The 22,745-nt window shown below is 53.1% G+C and overlaps 2 protein-coding genes and 1 long non-coding RNA gene across 11 annotated transcripts in view; 2 read left to right on the top strand and 1 right to left on the bottom strand.

The window, feature by feature from the left end:
- Positions 1-9,331, top strand: part of Nktr (natural killer cell triggering receptor) — a 37,239-nt gene extending 27,908 nt beyond the window's left edge. For 5 of the 7 annotated variants that reach the window (XM_034483689.2, XM_076917772.1, XM_076917771.1 and 2 more), the window contains 5 exons: positions 530-3,400; positions 4,176-4,271; positions 4,915-4,971; positions 5,486-5,590; positions 6,730-9,331. In XM_034483689.2, the coding sequence (XP_034339580.1) occupies positions 530-3,400; positions 4,176-4,271; positions 4,915-4,971; positions 5,486-5,590; positions 6,730-6,817 (3,217 nt within the window). In that variant the 3' untranslated portion in view covers positions 6,818-9,331. The remainder of the gene's footprint in view (positions 1-529; positions 3,401-4,175; positions 4,272-4,914; positions 4,972-5,485; positions 5,591-6,729) is intronic. The other 2 variants (XM_034483690.2, XM_076917775.1) reach the window with 1 other exon arrangement.
- LOC117693227 (uncharacterized) lies at positions 9,173-12,636 on the bottom strand. The gene is made up of 2 exons (XR_004604420.2): positions 12,448-12,636; positions 9,173-10,310 (listed from the first exon to the last, which is right to left on the bottom strand). It is a non-coding gene; the product is annotated as an uncharacterized LOC117693227 (long non-coding RNA).
- Positions 12,248-21,686, top strand: Zbtb47 (zinc finger and BTB domain containing 47). Of its 3 annotated transcripts, none has more exons than XM_076917779.1 (6): positions 12,248-12,382; positions 15,533-17,029; positions 18,232-18,379; positions 19,193-19,308; positions 19,844-19,988; positions 20,118-21,686. In XM_076917779.1, the coding sequence occupies exons 2-6, from the start codon at positions 15,614-15,616 to the stop codon at positions 20,390-20,392; spliced, it is 2,100 nt and encodes a 699-aa protein (XP_076773894.1). In that variant the 5' UTR covers positions 12,248-12,382; positions 15,533-15,613; the 3' UTR covers positions 20,393-21,686. The 3 variants fall into 3 exon arrangements, with proteins under 3 accessions (XP_076773894.1, XP_034339588.1, XP_076773895.1); XM_034483697.2 differs by lacking the exon at positions 12,248-12,382 and adding an exon at positions 12,965-13,106; XM_076917780.1 differs by lacking the exon at positions 12,248-12,382 and adding an exon at positions 13,023-13,189.
- The last annotated feature ends 1,059 nt before the right edge of the window (positions 21,687-22,745 follow it).

Genomic DNA, 22,745 nt, shown 5'->3' on the forward strand with positions numbered 1-22,745 from the left:
TGGGACAGCGGTGACACACGCCTTTAAACCCAACACTTGGGAGGCAGAGGCAGGCAGATTTCTGAGTTCGAGGCCAGCCTGATCTACAGACAGAACAGCCAGGGCTATACAGAGAAACCATGTCTTGAAAAACCAAACCAAACAAACAAACAAACAAAAAAACAAGGATCTTGGGACTGGAAAGATGGCTGAGCAGTTAAGAGCCTTGGCTACTCTTCTAGAGGACTTGTGTTCAATTCCCAGCACCCACATGGCAGTTCACAACTGTCTGTAACTTCAGTAAAAGAGGATCTGACACCCTTACATAGACATAGTTGCAGGCAAAACACCAATGTTCATGAAATGAAAATAAATTAAAAAAAACAAACAAACAAGGATCTTTTGTGAGTTTACTAATAGTTGTCACTGCTCTGGTTTATGTTAAAGTGTTGATGGACTTGGGTACTCCTTTGTCAGTTAGACGTGTGTTTTTAAGACACAGAAAGTGTTCACAAATAACCACATGCACGTTATGCTCCTTCACTTACAGGCTAAGTGACCCATGCTCAAGTCGATGGGATGAAAGAAGCTTGTCCCAGAGATCCAGATCATGGTCCTATAATGGATACTATTCAGATCTTAGTACAGCAAGACACTCTGATGGTCACCACAAAAAACGCAGAAAGGAAAAGAAGTTTAAGCATAAAAAAAAAGCTAAAAAGCAGAAACATTGCAGAAGACACAGACAGACAAAGAAGAGAAGAATAGTTATGCCACCTGATTTGGAACCCTCAAGATCTCCCACCCATCGAATGAAATCCTCCTGTGTTAGAGAAAGGAGGTCTCGTGCCTCCTCCTCATCCTCTCATCACTCATCAAAGCGAGACTGGTCTAAATCAGACCAGGATGACAGGAGCGCTTCAACCCATTCCAGCAGAGACTCCTACAGATCCAAGTCTCGTTCACGATCAGATTCTAGAGGGAGCTCTAGATCAAGGGCTGTGTCAAAGTCCTCATCTCGTTCACGCAATAGATCAAAGTCTAGATCTAGTTCCAGGTCAGGGCCCCGAAGAACGTCAATATCCCCTAAAAAACCTGCTCAGCTGAGTGAAAATAAGCCAGTTAAGACAGAACCTTTAAGGTCATCGATACCACAGAATGGAAATGTGCTAGTACAGCCAGTAGCAGCAGAAAACATTCCTGTAATACCATTGAGTGACAGCCCGCCCCCTTCTAGGTGGAAGCCTGGACAGAAGCCCTGGAAGCCCTCCTATGAACGAATTCAGGAGATGAAAGCTAAAACAACCCACTTGCTGCCTGTCCAAGGCACATACAGTTTAACAAATATTAAAGCAACTGTGAGTTCATCTTACCACAGAAGAGAAAAACCTTCAGAAAGTGATGGGAGTGCTTATTCAAAGTACAGTGATAGAAGTTCTAGAAGCTCAGGAAGGTCAAGGAGTAAGTCATCAAGGAGCAGGTCATCCTCCAGATCATACACAAGGTCAAGGTCACGAAGTCTCCCTACTTCACGCTCACTCTCTAGGTCTCCGTCATCTAGGTCTCGCTCACCAAATAAGTACAGTGATGGTTCCCAACGCAGTAGGTCATCTTCATACACTTCTGTTAGCAGTGATGATGGAAGACGAGCCACATTTAGATCCAGCAGGAAAAAAAGTGTCACTTCAAGTAAAAGACAACGCAGTAGCTCTGAAAAGACACTTCACAGTAAATATGTCAGAGGCAGAGAGAAGTCTTCATGTCACAGAAGGTATAGTGAAAGCAGATCATCTATAGATTACTCCTCAGACAGTGAGCAGTCACGTGTTCAAGGAGTGCACTCAGCCCCAGAGAAGGAGAAGCAGGGCAAAGTAGAAGGATTGAATGATAAGCAGGGGAAAGGCAGAGAAGAAGGAAAATCCAAGCCTGAATGGGAATGTCCTCATTCTAAAAAGAGAACTCTGAAAGATGATCTTCCTGATCACTCTAGAGATGGCAGTGTGTCCAGAGGGAAGAATTGTGCTGGGAGTAAATGGGACTCTGAATCAAACTCAGAACAAGATGTGACTAAGGGCAGGAAAAGTGATCCCCAGAGAAGTTCTGATAAGGAAGAGGGTGAAGCCTCTTCAGACTCCGAGTCAGAAGTTGGCCAGAGTCACATCAAAGCCAAACCCCCAGCAAAGCCTCCAACAAATACTTTTCTGCCTGGCAGCGATGGTGCCTGGAAGTCTAGGAGACCACGGTCTTCGGCCTCTGAGTCAGAGAACTCCTGCTCCAACTTGGGGACCATTAGAGTGGAGCACCAGAAGCAAAAACACCCAAAGGATAGTCTTAAAGGGGACCACACAAAAAGGGTGAGAGAGAAATCAAAAGCCAAAAAAGATAAAAAACACAAGGCTCCAAAACGGAAGCAAGCTTTTCACTGGCAACCTCCACTCGAGTTTGGTGATGAGGAGGAAGAGGAGATGAATGGAAAGCAAGTTACGCAGGACCCAAAAGAGAAAAGGCCTGTCTCTGAGAAGTGTGAAGCTGTGAAAGACAGTACTCCAAAAGTTGAAAAACCCTGTGATGAAGGCAGCTGTCCAAGTAAACCGAAGATGGGTACTTTAGAGCATGACCCACTTGCAGAGGGTGACTGTGATCCCAGTTCTTGCCCTGCATCTCTGAAAGTGGTGGAAAACACTAGCAGCTCTCCACCTAGCACCCAACATCTTGAAGAACATGTCCCAGGTGGAGGGGAGGACGTGCTTCAGACAGATGACAACATGGAGATTTGTACCCCTGATAGGACTTCCCCTGAAAAGGGAGAGGGGGTGTCCCCTTTAGCAAACCACAGGCTAGATAGCCCAGAGGTGAGCATTATTCCAGAACAGGATGAGCATGTGGCCCAGCCCATAGCAGGTGGGGAGCAAGAGAGTGGCGTGTCTGAAAGCAAGACCTTGGCTGAAAGTGGGGTTAAACAGGACAGCTCTACCAGCTTGACCAGTCCTGTAGAAGTTGCTGGAAAGAAGGAAGGTGCTGAGAAGAGCCAGATGAACCTCACAGATAAGTGGAAGCCATTGCAAGGTGTAGGGAATCTGGCAGTGTCTGCTGTAAGCACATCCAGTGGTCTGGATGTGAGGGCATTATCTACTATGTCTGAAGTGAAACCACAAGGCTTGAGGATAGAAATCAAAAGCAAAAATAAAGTTCGGCCTGGGTCTCTCTTTGATGAAGTAAGAAAGACGGCACGCCTAAATCGGAGGCCACGGAATCAAGAGAGTTCCAGTGATGAGCAGACACCTAGTCGGGACGGTGATAGCCAGTCCAGGAGTCCACACAGATCTCGAAGTAAATCTGAAACCAAATCTCGACACAGAACAAGGTCTGTGTCGTACAGTCACTCACGAAGTCGATCTAGAAGTTCCACTTCATCTTACCGGTAAGAAATAGTCCCTTTCCTCTTTTACCCCCAAGGAGAGTCTGCTGTTACTTAGCTCAGAAAAACATCAACATTAGAAGTGTCATCACTGTTTCCAAGTATCTGACAAGGGAATAAGAAGCATTGTTCCATATGACCAAAACCACTGAAAGAGGACATAGATAGGGAGTGGGCATTTCCAGACAAGAAGTCGACTCAGCTGAAAAGACCTGTAGTTTTATCACTTGGATAGTGAAAGCTCTCTTGCCATGATTGGGGGCGAATTCTCCATATTCAAAAGTGTGAAGTAGCTTTCCTTCATGTGCAGGTGCCATGCCTTTGCATAGAATCCTTTGAGCAGACTATATAGATGATTGATCTTATACCCTTTTACACATGTGAAAGGTACATGCCATGCTATGGAGCCAAAGTTGTTCAAGTCACACATCTAAGTTGAGCTTTGTGGTTGTGTTGAAATTTTTGTTGGGAGACCTATCCAGCATTTGTCATCAGGAAAGACTAAAGAGTACAAAGAATGATAGTGAAAGCTAAGAAAAGGGGTTTCCAGTAACAGGAAGGCAATAAGTAGTTGTGTTTACAAGCATGTCCACATGCCTGTTGCAGTCTTTCATGACTTATTTCATTGATTAAACCGTGGTGGCTTCTGGATTGCTTGCTTTGCAGTGCATGACCGTGTCCAGTGAGCAGAGACCTTACCCTGCTTGTGCTCCTACCCTGTCATCCCAACAGTGTGGGGATGCACATAGTATATGCTTTCTTACTCGTTCCATTGTAGATCAAGAAGCTACTCGAGAAGCCGGAGCAGGGGCTGGTATAGCAGAGGCCGAACCCGTAGCCGGAGCAGTTCCTATGGAAGTTTTCATAGCCACAGGTGAGCTTGTGGTCTCACCCTGCTGAGTGGTGTTCAGTCCCTTGCAGTGGACCACTTGTGGGACACAGCAGGACAGCTGTTGATCTGTCCTTATCGAATACCACCCTGAAGTGTTTCTCATCCAGCTCTCTTGAGAGCTCTGGAACTCTACCTGGCTGTTCCTTTATGAGATCTTAGCAGAGTAAGGCAAAGAAGCAGTGGAATTGAGAGGCCATGCCACTCCTACCTGCTCTGTGCCTAGATGTCACTGAGGCCACCAGCACAGTCACCTCTTCTTGACTTACTTAGGGGCTATGATGCCATATAGCAAGGAAACCAAGAGGAAAGTGAGTGCTGGGACAAGGTTTCCTGTCTTCCTGCTGCTGCTCTCTTTGGCCTTGTGATACTTTTTTGCTGTGACCACTGATGTAAGTGGGCCTTCTCTCTTCCCACCCAGCTGAGAGTCTCCTCAGAGAACTACCTAAAGCTTAACCTTCCAATGGGATACAAAGGTTTTAAAAAGAAATTCCAATACACTTGAGATAAACACAAAATAGTTATGGCATTTCACTGTATTTTCACTTTGATGGGCAAAAATGTCTAGATTGTTACTGTGGCCTGAGCCTTAATGCACAAGGTAATAGCCCTCTGTGGTCCACACTAGGACGTCCAGCAGGAGCCGGTCCAGGAGCAGCTCCTATGACCCTCACAGCCGCTCCAGGTAAGTGCTGCTGGGAGGCTCCAGAATGCTGGGCGGGGTTGGCTTGTGCAGGCATAAAACACAGGACAGCTGCTGCCGTGGAGCTTATTCCTTAGCGTAAATGCTCCATTTTTAATTAAATAACTAATGCATATGTTTATCTTCTAAAATCACACTTTTAAAAAAAGATCTTACAATTATCTGTTGGCCCATTGTGCTCCAATCAGAAATGACAGTATCCAGTTGTAATGGCAGATGCTTGTGAATATAATTGCCCAATAAAATTCAGATTCAATCATACCAACTCCATGTTAATTTTGTGATATTTTTCAATACAGAAAAGAAATTAACATTTTTTTTCTCTTTAACGTGGTAAGTCCAATTGGGTGCAATTGCTGGATGTTCCTAGAACTTCTTATGCAACTGTCCTCACACCTCTGTAGAGGACCTGTCTGAGCCAGCACCCTCTGATTGCCCTAAAAAAAAAGAGCCTTTCTGTATTTGAATGGAACACTGTGTGTCATTGCTATTTAAGCAGATCCTACACCTACGATAGCTACTATAGCCGGAGTCGCAGCCGCAGCCGCAGCCAGAGGAGTGACAGTTACCATCGGGGTAGAAGTTACAACAGGCGGTCCAGGTAGGTCCCTGGGTTGGAGCACTGGGAGTGATGGGGCACTTGGTGTGGGGGCCCTCAGTGGAACACCCCCTCTTTTCTTTGGCCTACAGAACCAGCTATTAAACATGGCCTTGGTACTGTGAGTTGGCAGGTGGTAGTTGTTACTGTTTTATAGTTGACACTAAAATGGGTTTTATTCATGTAGCTTTGAGTAAACATTTCTTTTGGAAGGAGAAGAATAAGGAGAAGACCAATCGTGACCTGCATCTGGAAGTCAGGCTAATTTACTGAAACAGCCAGTCTGTCGTTTTATTAAAATTGTCTCAGCAGCAGGGTTGAGTCCTATATCTTATCATTTATTTAATAGGATGTAACTTTACCATGACTTTTGTATTGTCTCTTGTTGATGGCTGCTGTCACCTTTCCTTATCCATTGCAAGCCCAGAATACTTGGTACAGACAGTGTACGTGGATACTCCCTTGATTGAACTGTTTCAGGGGCTGCTAGCACATGAACCCCTCTTGCTAGCTCCAGCTTCAACTCTTTCTGACTTGTTTCTCTAATGTTCTAGAGCTTTCCTTTTGCCCAGAAACCCAAGTGCGGTCTCCATCACTTGTCTTTGTGTTTTAACTCCCACTCCCCAGCCCCCATTTCTCATATTCTCTACTTCAGCCCATTGCCGTGGGAATACCCCACCTCCATCCCTCTGACCCTTGGACCCTTGGGGTTTTCAGTGAATGAGCTCGCCTGTCCACAGTCTTGAGCTGTTCTTGAGCCCTTGTACTTGGTCTACTTGTGGTGGACTGATACTTAGCATAACAAGTTGACTAGCTCTCAGAAGAGATTTGTAAATGAGCTGACTGACCACCATAACCAAGCCCACATCCACTTTAGTGAGACTGTACTTTTAACCCCTTCCTGCTTCAGTCTAGTCTGGTATTGACATTTACTGGGTATAGTAGAAAAATTGTTTGCTCATTTTTTATGAATGGATTTCAAGTAAAATTTCCACTCTTGTGAGGTTTCTTTATTGTTAACCTTGATTTTACTACCATTTGCCATTTAAAACATCCCTGAAAAACCCATAGTGTTGCCATAGTTAAAACCAAAAATTGGAGTTGACGGCTTTTTTGTTTTATTGTTTTGTTCTTTTACGCAGGAGCGGTAGATCCTATGGCTCGGACAGTGAAAGTGACAGAAGTTACTCTCATCACCGGAGCCCCAGTGAGAGCAGCAGATACAGCTGAGGTGTCTGTGTACAGAGTGTCTTAACTGTGTAAATACCTGGTAACTTAAAGCTTAAGAAACTGGATGGTAGTCTGTTGTGTTTTAGTATTAGACCTCAGTCCAAGAGTGGATATTTCTTGTCACTTATTTACATGTGCGCAGAAGAATTTAAAGTGCAGATGTCCCTAGAAATATTTTTATGCCCCATTTTACAGTAGGCAACTATAAAATTTTCATTTTCTTGAATCAAGAAATGGTAAATTTGATGTAAGTATAATTTACAGAATTACTGTAGATAGGCTTTCTGTAGATTACATTGTCCGTAGAATTTGGGGTTTCTTTTTGTTCCAGGTTTTAGCATCCATGCTCCCAAACAGAATTGTGGAGAGCTATCACAAGACACGCGTTCCCCATGTTCCCATGTCCGCATTGTGGAGAGCTGTCATAAGACACACGTTCCCCATATTCCCATGTCCGCTGGCTTCTTGGTGTGTGCTGTCAGATCAGGCTATCCACATGCATAGTGACTATGGCCAGGTGTACAGGTTGATAGCTCATGTCACCGTGTCTGCAGCAGTCCATCCCAGCTGTGAGCACCCACACTGTCTAAGGGCTCTGCTTTCTCACAGTGAATGCCAGAAGCTCATGAGGATAGTGACTGTGTTGCCACCCCAGTTCCTACTTTGGTGCTTGGTGCCTTTGGTTTCTCATATACCCTACGTCATATCTTCATATACTGCAGTTTGTGATTTTTTTTTTTTTAATTCACTGGCACCAAAAATTATTTCTTCTGAGCTGGGTTCACTATGAGTGTAGGGGCTTCTTCCAAACACAGATATGTGGTGGAGGTCCCTTGGAACAGAACCCGTAAGGCTGGTCGTCATCTGCACATGTGGGCTAAAGAGCTAAAGAATGGACTTTAGAAGCAACTCCACAGTCTTTAAATACTATACCCTAGAGACACTTGGGCCAAGCTTTTCTCTCACTGTGGCAACAGCCCTGCCCCAACCATCCCGTTCCCTGTTTGTGCTGAGACACACCCCCACCGCCACCAACTCCATGAAGCACTGCCTGATGAAGGAAACCCAGGACAAAAGTTGGGGGCAGCACGGTCACAGGCTCTGCTGCACAGATAGGTGTTCTTACGTCATTGCGTGGCTCCTCCAGGAAGAATCTAATCTATAAAAACTAGTGTGGGTTTGTTTCTTTGTTTTGTTTTACTCTTTAGTTTGCATTCTTTCCCCAAGTGTACTTAATCACCTTAGTGCCAGTTTAGTCCAGTTCACAGAATTCCTGTCAGGTATATGGTGTAGAAGTCTATACCATCCTATCCCACCCAGGCCTTGCTGGTGTACTTGGGAAGAGAAAAAGCCTTGGGCTGGAGGATCTTACTAAAGCCCTGGCCAGATGGAGGGGAGGTACTGGATGTATGGAAATAGTCTTCCAGGGCCATGTGGCTCAGTGATGTATAGCATGTGCTTAGCATGTAAGTAGCTCTGGGTTCAGATAGCAGCACCCCACAAATAATGCTGTCACTCTCTGATGTATGTAAACAGCATTTTGGTGGCCAGACACTGTTGTTCACCATGTCTATAAATTAGAAGAATAACATCAGAACTCAGTGCTTGGCCAGTTTATCGTGAGTGGTTCCCTCTTTTTTTTCCTTTAAAGTTGCCTACAAAGAAGGATGTTTGAATCTGGTATTCAGTGGGAAGGATGCATTCAGAGCCCAAACTGGCAAATGGAATTAGTAAGAAAAGGTCACTATTGGGCCATGTATTCTTATTTGGTTGCTGTGTAACAAGTTATCCCAAATTTCTCAGCCTATGAGTGCCCATGTGTCATTGATGATCCGGCATGGTAGGGTTGACTTGTCTGCTCAGGGTCTCAAGGCTATGACTGAGGGGCTGGAAGGGTGCATTCTCACGAAGACTCTGGGAAGGAGTGACTTTCTTGAAGCCGGGGTCTCTCTAGACTCCTTGGAGGATGCCCATATCCCCTGCTGTAGGCCTTACTGTCTTCAACCAACAGGGACCCCTTGAATCTTTGTCTTTCTTCAAAACTTCTACCCTCCTCCTGCTTTAAGGGTCCACGTAACTAGATGAAACCTCAGAGACAAATCTGTACTTGAAGTCCCGTGGCCAGAGGAATTAATTCGGACATTGGCAGGTTCTGGGGATTAGCATAGAGAGAGGAAGGCATCCACCTCCTGCCGCCATGGACAGGGCTTAACCTGTACAGCAGGCACTCGTGTTCAGTAGTGTCAGCCTTGCTGTTCATACTCAAGTGAGCTACAGAAATGGCTTTTCTTCCTCACCAGGATCATTCTGTATTTTGAAGTTATTTTTTTAATAAAATTGAATTATGTTGTGTAATGTGCTTAATAGAAAATGCTTTATTGAACGATTTTGTAACATCCTGTTTACTGCAAGTGGCATAGTTGATATTGTTCAAAAATGTAGAAAATACTTTTGTACATACTAGCAGTGTCTAATTTGTATATACTTCTATTAAATTTCTCTACAACTTGAAAAGGATCTTGTGGAAATGAAAATCCATGCTGAGTTTAAGTCTGCCTACTTGGTCTTTCTTTGCTCAGACTCAGTTTCTGACACAGCCAAGTGAAGAGACTTGTGCGCAGGAGGGACCTGGGAGAGCCTGGCAGAAACATACCCTCTGGTGGGATGCACCTCCAGGTCTCCTCTTGCTGTCCTCAGCCGAGGAAAGAGTATGCAATGCCAGCCTCAAATGTTCTGCTTAGGAGCAAGGCATCTGACTGTGGCACCTCATCATCATTCACCTCCTCAGACAGACCATGACATGTAACACACAGGTGAGGAGCTGCTGGGCAAGTGCGGTGAGCCTAGGAACCTGCCGCCTTGATTGCAGATAACTGAGTTTTCTAAATAGTGTTTCCCCAAGTTGGGAAACTGAAAATTGTCAAATGTGGGTGCTTTAATATTTAAAGAAAATGCCAGGTGTGGTAGGGTAGTGCACACCTTTAACCCCAGCACTCTGTTGACTTCAAGGCCAGACAGGGCTGCATAGTAAGACTCTTTAAAAAATTAAACTTAAAAAGAAAGATTAGCTGGTTTTGGTCTCACAAACCTGTAGTCCCAGCACTTGGAAGATGGAGGCAGGATGATCCACTAAAAGTCAGCCTGGGCTACATGAGGCCTTGCCCCCACATAGTCAAGAGAGAGGATACCAAGGAAGTCGGTTGTGGTCTTTGTAGACTTCACGGAACTTTATCTGTACCTGATGACAGCCTGCTTGGTGAGCTGGACAGTACTGGGTCATCATCTCACTTCTTTAATCAGCCAGAGAAAGGCATGGGCCCAGCCCTGTGAGGGATGTGGGGGCTTAGATGGGCTGCTCTTCCCGAGGATCCAGGTTCAGTTGGAAAAACCAGCATGGCAGCTCACAATCATAACTCCAGTTCCAGAGGATTCAACTCCTGGCCTCTGCTTACCAAGCATGCCAGTGATGTAGACATACATGCAGGCAAAACACCTATAAAGTTTTAAAAGGACAGGTCAGAATGTTTAGCTGAGACAAACTATTTGTTGCTGCAGTCTCGGGTACCTAGAGGTATGAGGGGGAGTGCTCAGCACCCGAGTCAGTACACCACAGCACAGGCTGCGTTCTTCAGAGGCCTGGGCCTCCTGCCATAGCTGCTTCCTCCCTGTGGCTAGAACAGCGCTATTGCTGTCTTCAATACCAAACCTCATACAAGCAGTAAGACCCAACTCCACAGCCTGCGGCTGAGGAACTTGGAGATACCAAGACAGAAAGTGGGTTCTGAAAGGGCCAGAACTGGGCCTATGTCCCCTGAACCCTGACCCTTGATCCCCGCTGCCCACATGCAGACTCTGAGAACCACTGTCTCCCAGTTGATGAACCCAGAGGATACATACGACCCAGCAAGCTGGTGCAAATAAGAGGTTCAGCCTGTGCCCTAACTTGAAGAGGGGTCTGCCTCCCTGAAGGCCATCTGGAAACACTTAGGGCCCAGGACCTGTAGAACCCCCACTACTACTACTGGGCAGACATGTAGGACCCGATGGTGTCTGCGCAGCCATGATGGATGTAGGCTTTGACACTGCTGCTGGTCACATCTCACTGAGTAAACGGGCTGGGGGCTTTGGCAAGAAGTACAGCTGCCCAAGGTTGTGAAGGACTAGGGTCTCCAGGAGACCTTCTGGAAGCTACCAGGGAAGCTTTCCTGCTAGGGCCCTGGAGTTGGTGTGGGAAAGGAGACCTGCTGGTTTGCATTAGGCCCCCACCCTTGTGCAGCTGTGGCCCATTAGTGCTGGGCTCCGCAGCCAGAATTGAGGGAGATGGAGGAGGCCACGTATGGTACAGGCCATTATCACCCCTCCCCCGCCCCCCAGCTTGCACCATCCACCTCTTGGACTACCTAACTTGTATTTCTGTTACCTGTCGAGCTTAGTTTCCCCAGCCAAGTGCAGGAACCCCAAGCAGTTTGGGGCTGGAGTCAGCCAGTTTCCGAGGCCTAAAGCACCCACCTCTGTCATGGTATTGAGTGCTCCTGCTCACCAACGGAGTTTGAGGTTGTGACCTAGAATCTGTCCTCTGCTCTCATCTTGTCCCTCTAGTTGGCTGTACCCCACCCCCTGACCGCTCAATTCTGCAATGGGGGCTTCTGGCCTTTGCAGCTGCTGCCATTGACAAGCCCAGTGTGCTCTCTGGCCCTCAGAGTTCTGAGAACCCAAGTGGGACAGCTAGGAGATGCTGGGTTGGGCGGGGGCGTCACTCCTTTACGTTAGCTAAGGCCATCGCCCGAAGGGCCAGTATCCTTTCCATGGTTAGGCTGGCCACTGCCCAGCTTCTTCCAGCCTCCCAGCACAGGGTCTACATGTTTTCTTTCTCTCTGCGGGACTCTCCTTGTCCACCCAGTAGGTAGATAGCCCTGTCCTTCCCACCTCCCAGGTCAGTGCAGCAGTCAACTGAGTGGTTGGAAGTGTGAGACATCAGTAAGGGACAGGTTCTCAGCTTCAGCCTTGAGCCTCAGTGCTCCGGCCAGGGCCACGCTCTATGTACTGCCCCCACCTTTTTACACCCTACCGACTCAGCTTCCCTGCTCAGGGATTAGCCAGCCCAGTGTCCTCAACTATTTGATGACACCTGCCTGGCTCCAGAGGAAGAGCTACAACCCCCTGCACACCATAAGGAAGGTGTAACTGCTGTGGCCGGAGTGGAATGGCCCAGCTGGAGCACTGTTGGGAGAGTGACTAGGCTGAACAGTGGCCGCTGGACAGGGGTGCGGGGCGTCCGAAGGAGAGACCACGGTGGTAGCCCGTAGTCCCGCCCTGTCGTCGCTCGGCCTGGCAGCGTTCCTTCGCAGCCTCCTGCCAGCACAGCCAGCCCCCTGCCCCCACGGAGCCGGTGCCAGAGCAGCATTCCGCAAGCCGAGCTGCATCTCCCTAGCGCGGAGGCTGCGCGGAGGGCCCCTCGGCCGAGCCTGGGCCTCTGGCCCCCACCGGGCTGTTGGAGGCAGGTCATCTGAAAGGCTTCTATCGCTGCGGCGGTGGCTCCAAGGCTCTGCAGCCAGAGGCCCCCAGGTAGGTCCCGGAGACACAGAGCAAACCGCGTGGGAGGCCGGAGCAGCTGGAGACCCCAGACTCACCCCCAAGTCGGAGCGGCCGGGGTCACAGGGAGCGGGAGGTGAGCGCGGCTGGGGTGCGGGGCTCGGGGCCTCCCGGTCGCCTGACTCAGGGGAGCAGGTGGGTCGGGGGGCGGCGCGCTCAGCTCAGCGACCTCACGCCTACCCTGGCCCCGCCCCTGCAGAGCAGCCGGAGGACACCCGGGTTAGACTCCCGGCCCAAGTTCCCAGCAGAGAAGGGCCGAGAGGGGCTCGGCGCGGGAGGGTGGGGTCGCAAGTCCAAACGTTCCCACGTCACCAGCCGGGTCGGCCGGGGGACCCCGAGGCTCTCCCGAGGGCAGCCGCATCGAGACGGCGCGCGTCCGCGCCCCCAGCCAGCACGCAGGGCGGCCTGGCCCTTTAAGCGTCCAGACGGCGGCCCCAGCTGACGCGCGGGCTCCAATCGGCGCCCCGCGCCCCCCGCCCGCCGCGCCCGAGGCTCCCGGGCCGCAGCTGCTCGGCCGGGACTCACCGCGGCCCTGCGCCTCCGCCCGCCCGGCCGGCCGCGCCCCCGGGGCCATGGTCGCGGGGCCCTGCGCAGGGGCGGCCCCCAGCGCGGCGCTTCATGGAGCGGCCCGGGCCCGGCCCTCGGGGGCAGCGCGATCCTGCGGGGCCCTGTGAGCTCCCAGCGCCGCGGCACCATGGTACGCAGGGCCCTGCCTGTCCCCCCGCTTATCCGCCCACCTGCGAGCGCCTCCTTTCGGAGCGCACGGCCCTGTGGGACCGGGTACGGGATCTGGGAGACCTGGCCCCTCCCCCGGGGTCCTCGACCCTCTCTGCCCGGTGTGCTGGGGTCCGGAGTGCGGCGCGGTAGCGCGGTGGCGCGGTGGCGCGGCCAGGGGGTGAAATTCCTGGGGTGGGGGTGCAAGCGCGAAAGGCCGAGGTCTTGCTGCGCAAGGGCGGAGGGGGGCGCTTCTCTGCGTCGTCCGGACGGCGCCGCCCCGGGGCTGGTGATGGGGGGAAAAGGGGGAGTCGGATTCCCGCCCGGGCCTTGGGCCACGTGGGCGCTGCAGCCGCTCTGCCAGGGACTAGGATGGATCGCGCCATAGGCGGGGGGCGCCCACAGCTGGAGTGGAAACTCCTGTGTGACCTTGGGCCGGTCCCCTGCCTTCTCTGAGCCTGTTTCCCAGGCCTCTCCAAAGAAAGCATCCTGAAGTCTTGAGTCTGTACCCCTGACCCCTGGGTTTTACCAGATGGCTTTCAGGGGCCAAGAAAAGAAAAAAAGCTTCGTGGCCTCTGCAGGTGTCCCTCTGGGGAAGGGCTGCTGCTGCAGCTGGCGTAGCCAGGTGGAGAGAGGCCTCCTCAGCTTCAAGGAGGGGAAGCATCTGGCCAGAGGCTGCACAGCTGGTGGGCACTGATCCGGAAGGGGTCCTGCCACTCTCTGGTCTCTGGTCCAAGGCTGGGCAGGCTACGATGTGGCTTTAGGGATGCCTGGGTTTCTGCCAGGCTCAAGTGGCCCTTCCCAAGCAGGTGGGCCCTGGGGAAGCTTTGTAAAGGAAGAAGGGGGACCCAGGCCTGTGACACGTGGTACTATGGCAGTCCTTTCCCTGCCACCATCCACCCCCCCCATTTCCCGCACACCCCCCCCCCCAGGAGTGCAGACACCAGGAACCTGCAGGTGCAGTGACTGGGAAGGAGGCAGGAGCAGAGGGTGTGGTGACCATGTCTGGATGCTCAGGTGGTTCTCACACCTCACCGGTGCCTCCACCCACCTCACTCTCAGAACTCTCTAAGTCATCTGCCGGCTTGAAGTACACCAGGCAGAAGGAAAGGGTACCTGAGTGGCACGATGCTTACAGCTCCATGAGTTAAAGCCTCAGTTTCTCTATCTGTGCAACAGGAATTGGTCCCAGAGAGCGAATTGGAGTGAGTCAGAGAGGGATGGGCGGGGCTCCATGCCACATCACTGCTGGATGGGCCCAGCAGTTCTGGGATAGAGTCAAAGATGGGTGGCTGTTGGGTAGAGGGAGCCCAAGGAAGGCAGAGCCGCTGTCGGTGAAGCAGAGGGCAAAGAGTGGGTATATAAGCCTTGGGCTGCTGCCACAATGGTGCAGGCTCAAGACTCCTGAGGCTCACCTTTAACAGAATGACAAGGGAGCTTTAGAGTTCATCCTCTCTGGCCCACCCACTGCTGACAGGAGAGCAGACTTAAAAGGGACAGCTTCATCCTGGTAACTCTAAGAAAGGTGGGGTTGTGCCCCCCCCCGCCCCCCCATTGGGACGCATCGGCACTAACACACAGAGCCTGTGGAGCCTCCAAAGCCTTCCTCTGTGGGGCCAGACTGGCCGGTGTCTGCTGAGCCCCAGTCCCTAGGCAAAGGATAAGACAGGCTGGCCTCTCCCACCCAACCTCTGGGAGTCCTCCATGGCAGAACGAAGCAGGACTCTGTTCTGGGCCATTTACGGGCTCTGGAGGAGCCTAAAGGCCCGTCACTCTGATCCATCTGTCTCTAAGGTCCCTAAGGCTCTCCAGGAGGCGGAGGCACGGACTCCAAGACAGGACTACCCTGGAGATTCTGGGGCTGGGCGGGGGTCTCCTCTTGGGAGTGTGATGAACAGAGAAGACAGCCCGTGCTCACCTGAGGGCCCGGGTACAAAAAGCTGCGGTAGCTGCAGTGGCCTGGATGTCTTCAGCCTGCTGTCTGTAGCCCCTGAAGGCCTTTATTGCCCCTGTCCAAGTGAAAAGTCCCCCAGACACAGCCTAGCTGCCATAGCAGAAGCTGGGTCTGCTGTTCGGGTTCTCAAGTTGGTCAGGCTCCTGTCTCAGCATGGTGAGAAGGTCAGGACACACTGAGGAATACCTGGAAGCCCGGTTGGGGCACAGTGAATAGGGATTCTGGGGTGACCCCTAGTGTGTGAACAGAGGAGGAGTCTAGAGTAGCCACCTGGGCACAGGTCCCAGGACATTGTAGTCCTAGGAGCAGCTGTCCCTGCCATGTGTCTGCCCGCTCTCCTCCCCTGGCTTGATGGATGGATGGATCAGATCATCTTTGGTGATGGCTCCTCCCACACCATGGGCAGGGGTGGGCAGTGGCTGGCACTCACCTCTCCTGTCTCTTTGGCCCCACAGTTGCTGGTTGAGAAGACTACAGACTCCCCGGCGGCAGAGTTCTCGCTGGTGGAGGACGTGGCCCTGCACTTCGCCTGCTTGATGGGCCGCCTCAACGAGCAACGCCTCTTCCAGCCAGACCTGTGCGATGTGGACCTAGTGCTGGTGCCTCAGCATAGCGTGTTCCCCGCACACAAGGGTGTGCTGGCCGCCTACAGCCAGTTCTTCCACTCGCTCTTCACACAGAACAAGCAGCTGCAGCGGGTCGAGCTGTCTCTGGAGGCGCTGGCGCCCAGCGGCCTGCAGCAGATCCTGAACTTCATCTACACGTCCAAGCTGCTGGTGAACGCGGCCAACGTGCACGAGGTGCTGAGCGCGGCCTCGCTGCTGCAGATGGCTGACATTGCGGCCTCCTGCCAGGAGCTGCTGGACGCTCGATCCCTGGCGCCCTCGGGCCCTGTGGCTCTGGCGCAGCCAGCTGCCAGCTGTGCGCCGGTGCCTCCACCGCCCTACTACTGTGACATCAAGCAGGAGGCAGACACCCCAGGACTCCCAAAGATCTATGCCCGAGAGGGCCCTGACCCCTACTCTGTGCGTGTGGAGGATGGAGCAGGGACAGCTGGGGATGTAGGCTCTGCTGCTGCTGCTGGGCCAGCACAGACACTCTTCAAGGAGGAGAAGGAAGGGGCGCCTGAAGAGGCAGAGGCCCCGGGTAGCCTGTGCAAACTGGAAAGTGGAGAGGGGCTGGAGCCAGAACTGGATGCCTCGGGCACCTATGGGCACCAGGAGCAGTCACAAATCATTGTTGAGGTGAATCTCAATAATCAGACACTGCATGTGTCCACCGGACCGGAGGGCAAGCCAGGGTCAGGGGCCAATCCAGCCACTGTGGTGCTGGGCCAGGAGGATGGCATGCAGGGACACTCAGAAGAAGAGGAGGAAGGAGGAGGGAGTGGAGGGGGAGAGGAAGAGGAGGAAGAAGAGGAAGAAGAGGGAGGTAGTCAGGGAGAAGAGGAAGAGGAGGAAGAAGGGCCCAGCGATCGGGAGGATGAAGATGAAGAAGATGGGCCCAGTGAACAGGATGCAGAGAGTTCTGAGGAGGAGAGGGTGGCTGAGGGCAGGCAGGACTCTGCGGGTCCTACTGTGTGTCAGGGTAGCCAGGTGGACCCTCCACCTCACAACCGAATGTCCACACGATCCCGGGGACAGAACACCCGGCGCCGAGCCACCCCTGAGCCGGAGGAGGCTGGACGTAAAGGTGGGAAGAGGCCCAAGGCCTCTGGAGCTGTTCCGGCATCCCAGGCAGCCGATGGGCTGGGGGCCAAGGTGAAGCTGGAGGAGAAACAGCAGCATCCGTGTCAGAAGTGCCCTCGGGTCTTCAATAACCGTTGGTACCTAGAAAAGCATATGAACGTGACCCACAGCCGCATGCAGATCTGTGGCCAGTGTGGGAAGCGCTTCCTACTGGAGAGTGAGCTGCAGCTGCACAGACAGACGGACTGTGAGCGCAACATCCAGGTGAGACATGTTGCCCAGACGTCCCCAGGGCTGAGGCAGACCAGCCAGCAAGAGGAGCAAGAGCAGCAGGGGTGTGGGGGAGACTGGAGAGTCACCGGAAGCTAGGGGGCAGTAGGAACTGCCGAGGGGTGTGTCTTTTAACCAGCTAAGCCCGCAGAGCTGCCTGTGCAGTTACACAGCTTGTATGCTACACCCAAGTATGTATAGACGTGAAGGGACTTCTCTGGAGAGGACATCACCCTTGGCCCACCCCAGAGCCACTGTGCAGAGCAGTAGATAACCTATCAGAATCCTGTGTTCAACTCTGGAGTGTCAGCTACCTGAATCTGGAGAAAAAAAGGCTGGATGAGGAATTTGGAAAGAAATGGGGATGGGCAGAGGCTGGGGTAGCTGCCAGGTCCTGAGCCAGTCTGTCCTGTCTGAGCACACCCTGCATGTGTGTACACATACACACCAGCATGTGTGTACACATGTACACACACCACCACATACATAACAGCATGTCCCCTCACACACCCCAGCATGCATGTACACACACACACACATACCAGCATGTGTGTACACACACACCCCAGCATGCATGTACACAATACATCCACATCAACATTCGTGCCCACACACCAGCATGCCTTTCACCTTTTCTGGCCCTAGAAGAAAAAAAACCCGGGCCACAGGTAGGCGGGTGCTAATTGCGTGCACTAATTGCTAACTGGATGCCAGTGGGGAAGGTGTGCCCATCACTCTCTCTGTGCACCTGTTTCCTGCCCCTGGGCTGTCTCTCAGCTATTCCGGCACCTTGAGCCACCCCAAGTGGGTAAAACCTTTAGTCCTTCCTGCCCAGACCCCAGCCTCCAGCGTCTGGAGCCCCTCCACTGCTGAGAGGCCCTAGAGCCTCTGCAGTCTGTAGACCCTGCAGAACCGAAAGGCCCGTCCACCACCCAGCACAGCTGCCTTGACTAACATGGCCTACCGCCTCCTGCCTCAGAGAAGCAAACAAACCCAGGGGAAGGCTTTAGAAGGAGCGTCCTGGATAGAGGTACCCCAACAGCCATGTAGGTATCTGTGTGTGGAAGGAGTCAACCTAGTCTGGGAACAGCAGATCCAGCCTTCTTTCCAGCACTCTTCAGGTGGAGAAACAGGCCCGCCTTGAGAGGCCAAGGATAGCTCCCAGTTGCAGCCAAAGCTCTCTTCTTTTCCCGTAGTGCATGACGTGTGGCAAAGCCTTCAAGAAGCTGTGGTCTCTTCACGAGCACAACAAGATAGTGCACGGCTATGCAGAGAAGAAGTTCTCCTGTGAGATCTGCGAGAAGAAGTTTCACACCATGGCGCACGTCCGCAAGCACATGGTTGGTGAGTCCCTGCCGGTGCAGGTGTGGGCAGAGGATGGGCCGGCTGCCGGTTGTGTCAGGATTCTGCATCCAGGTGAGGGGAACGGATAGGAAAGCGGTGCACGGATGGGCAGTTTGCCCAGTGCTTCAGGATGCCTGGGAAAGCTGGCAGATGGGAATCCAGCTGGCACACTACAGGGCAAGCCAAGGATTCCAGCATGGTGTTCTGTCTGCCCAAGGACAGGGGCAGCTTTCCCTGAATCGCACGATTCCATATGTGCTGGTCCAGCCCTGTCTCTGAGGCCATCGTTAGGCCTCTCATGCTTCTTACCTTTGGCCCTCACAGGGCTTCAGGCATCTCCTGAGTGCAGCCTCCCCCAGGGGTCATACCTGGACACAGTAAGGAGGTCTCCCCAAGTGTGCTACCCACCCCACTCACAGGCTGCACAGCCTCTAGGTGGGCCTGGCTGAGTGTCTGCATTCTGTGGTCATCTTTTCTCACTCAACTGGGCTCCAAGCTCCAGGGAGAGTGGTCAAGGCAGACAGTCCCTGGCAGACACACCTCCCTTCCTCCACTGGAAAGTATAAGCTGCATGGAATGGGGACCCCTGAGATTTAGGTGTTGGCCAGGAGCATGCTGGGTAACCAGGTTGGTGATTTTTTTTTTAAGCTGGGAGGACTGTCTCCCTGTTTTCTTCATTGGCCTTCAGTGCCACTGGGCCCAAGGCTCGGTGAGCTTCAAGAAAGTGTGGGGTGCAGGGCTGCCAGAGGCAGGTCTGGAGGTGGGGGTTCAGGTAGGTGCCCTGGAGAAGTGACGTCTGGTGCCCACCCGCAGCCCACACCAAGGATATGCCCTTCACCTGCGAGACCTGTGGGAAGTCCTTCAAGCGTAGTATGTCGCTGAAGGTCCACTCGCTGCAGCACTCGGGGGAGAAGCCTTTCCGCTGTGAGGTGAGCTCTGCTGGCGGTGGGGATCCCTGGGCAGCCCCACCTCCACCCACCCCGTGTTCAGGGATGGGGAGGAAGGGAGGTCAGAAGGAGCTGCACACGCCTGTAATCCTGGGGACTGGGGAGACAGAGGCAGGAGGAGCAGATGTTGAAGACCCATCTGTCATTCAGTGGGTTTGGGGAGGCAGCGAGTCAGGGAAAAAACGCGTCCTTGCGGGCGTGAGGACTTGAGTGTCAATCCAGGTTTTTAAAAATAATGTAAATCTAGGCATGGTGATGCATGGTCGTGATCCCAGTGTTGGGAGACAAGTGGGTGCCTGGAGCCCACTGGGTAATCAGCACAGCCTAAGCAGGGAGTCCAGGCCATTGAGAGGCCGTCTTAAAAACAGCCAAGGTGGAAGGCACCTGAGGAAACACCAGACCTCTGGCCTCCACACGGGTACACACACACACACACACACACACACACACACACACGCAGAGTTTCAGGTTGGGTAAGGCAGGATGAGGGTATCTGTAGCTTTTCCCCTCCCCACAGAACTGCAACGAACGCTTCCAGTACAAGTACCAGCTGCGGTCACACATGAGCATTCACATCGGCCACAAGCAGTTCATGTGTCAGTGGTGTGGCAAGGACTTCAACATGAAACAGTACTTCGATGAGCACATGAAGACACACACAGGTCTGTGCCCTCCCCGCCCCATCTCAGTTAACCTCTGTCCCCTCCCCTTTGACCCTGAGTTGGTGGGGTGGGGGATGGGATCTAGGGCTGCCCGTGAACACTCCTGCTGCCCCCCCCCCCCCACTGCAGGGGAGAAGCCTTACATCTGTGAGATCTGTGGCAAGAGTTTCACCAGCCGCCCCAATATGAAACGGCATCGACGCACACACACAGGAGAGAAGCCGTACCCGTGTGACGTGTGTGGCCAGCGCTTCCGCTTCTCCAACATGCTGAAGGCACACAAAGAAAAGTGCTTCCGTGTCAGCCACCCGCTGCCCGGTGACCCTGCCACCCTGCCCGCCACGCACCTGCAGCCCACGGCCCCGCTCTTCCCCACAGCACCTCCCAGGCTGGACACTAACTGACCCTCATCACAGGCCCTCCTGGCCAGGGCCAACAGACACAGACTAGGGGCTGGGTTGCAGCTGGATGCCCCTGGCCCTGGGTCCTGGTACAGCTTCTTGGAGATTTTACTCCTTGTCTTTGGGAGTAAAGGAACAGAGAGGGACTGGTTGGCTGTACCCCTCCAGGTGAGGGGTGCTGAAGGCAGCAGGTATAGGGAAGAAGGAGCTCTGGGCTACAGGCATGGCTGAGAGCCAGGCAGGGCCTGGGTCAGTTTCACCTGCCTATCCCTGGCTTCCCTGTGCCCCTAACTGACTCCTTAGGATGATGGGAGGGTTGGGGGAGGATTGGAGTGTGCCCTGTTGAAGGAGTTCTGGAGCCCAGGAGGCTTGTGTCCAAGGAGCATGGCAGGATACCATGTGTGGCTGGCAGGGGGATGTCAGCGTGCGAAAGCTGCCCTCTGCCGGGGCAGGGAGGGGCGGGTGGGGGCTGGCCCCCATGGCTTTCCTTTCTTACATCCCTACCAGGCAGGTTCAGGACTCCCCAGCCTGCACTGGACGTTTAAAGAACCCCAAATTCAGGAGAGAATGTCTCTGGGTGCTGGAGACCAAACCTCCAGAGGGGAGAGAACCTGATTCACCAGCCCCAGCTTCTAGGGCTCTTACAGGAGAATGAGATCCAGGGAGGGGGCCCCACAGGAGCCTCAGGCAAGTAGTTCAGGGTTTCATGGTGCTATCTGTGGGCACCCCTGTCCCTTACCAGCCCACCTGGCTGGATTGCCCCACCAGGAGACACATGTATCTATGTCTGCTCCCCAGAAGCCCACATGAGGCCTCCTCTCCTCTCGGGGCCAGACCACTATGGCCCCTGGCTGGCCCCTGGTCCCTCTTGCACTCTGTGCAGTCTGGGGTGCCACAGCACAGCCAGGGAGAGAAGCTGGTGTGTTTAGGCCTCTGTGGGAGCAGGACACTCAGCCACTGCTCGGTGTTTGCCCTTGGAGGGGCAGGCAGTAATAGGTCACCCCTCTCTGTTGTCACTTAACGTCCTTATTCCTGCGTTTAATGGGAGGCAAGTTCCATAAGCTACGTTTCCTAGTTTTGATCGCCCACTGTTTATAAGCTTCTATTTGTTACACTCTGCACCTTACTCCCTCCCGCCACTCCCTGCCACTCCCAGCATGGCCACACTGGGAAGAGGCCTGTGCCCAGGGGCCTGTCAGAGGGTGCTGAACCCCTTGACCTCCTCAGAGGCCCATGGAGCTGGGACAGCGGGCTGGGGACATTTTAATCATCAATAAACGAAGCACTTTATTCTGTACAGGTGTGGGCGGGCCCAAGGTGCTCGGCTGAGTTGGCTGTCTTCTGGGCAAGGAGGGGCTGAAGGAGCATTGTGCCCTATAGGCACACTCTCCTAGCCTGACAAATCAGGCTGCAAGCTTGCTCTCAGCCCTCGTGTCCACCGGGGAGACAGGCGGGACCCTGTCTGAGAAAGGAAGGTTTCCCGTTTGGCCGCACACTCCTTCCCCACTGCCCAGGGTTGGGCTCCAAGCTCCTCCAGTGCAGCTCTTCCTCCAGTGATACCCCTAACCTCTGGGCTTCCATGATGTCCTCAGGGACCCTTCCCTGCCTCTTGCTATTTCTAACCTCTGGCCCCAGTGCCTGGCGGCTCTCCAGAGCTGGCTTACATTTTCCAAAAAATAATAAGTAAAATGAGAAAAAGAGTTGGCCACCTCAAGGGATTGCCAACCCTTATCACCTGCTGGCCCTAGTGGCCTTCATGGGTCCAGAGACCCTGGGCATCTCTCAGTAAACAGTAGTCAGAAGGACAGAGGCTGGGAATGAAGCCCTGTCCCAGGAGTTGGGTTTCCTGTACCTTTACATACCTCCCCAGGTGCCAGCTGGGTTCTGGGCACTGGCTGAGATGGGGAACAGCCCTCTGAGGCCCCTGCGTGCCTGGTGCTATACTCCTTGTCTGTCCACATGGATTGCACTCCCTTACTGCCAGATGCAATAAGCCCCCACCCCATGGAGGGGAATTGAGGTTCTCGTCTTCCCAGCTTTTACTCCTTAAAGAGACAGTCAAGTCTCTGAGTGTTAGCACGAGGGAACTAGAGCATGATGACAACTTTCCAGGTCTAAGACACAGTGGCCTTGGGACCGTTGCCTTTGGGGAAACTTTCTGGGATCTCTTGCCCAGCTAGACTTCCCTCCAGCCCTGGGTGTGCCTGCTCCTCTGAACTGATGCAGGCTGCTCTGGTCTTGGAGCAGTTGGCAGGGAGTCCCCATGAAGACATAGAGGGCCTGGGACCCAGGGATGACTAGCTCCACACCCCCCTCTCAGGGGTCTGGGTGATAATGGAGACCAGGCCCAGGTGTG

The sequence above is a fragment of the Arvicanthis niloticus genome, chromosome 21 (genome assembly GCF_011762505.2).
Source record: "Arvicanthis niloticus isolate mArvNil1 chromosome 21, mArvNil1.pat.X, whole genome shotgun sequence".
Classification (NCBI taxonomy): Eukaryota; Metazoa; Chordata; class Mammalia; order Rodentia; family Muridae; genus Arvicanthis; species Arvicanthis niloticus.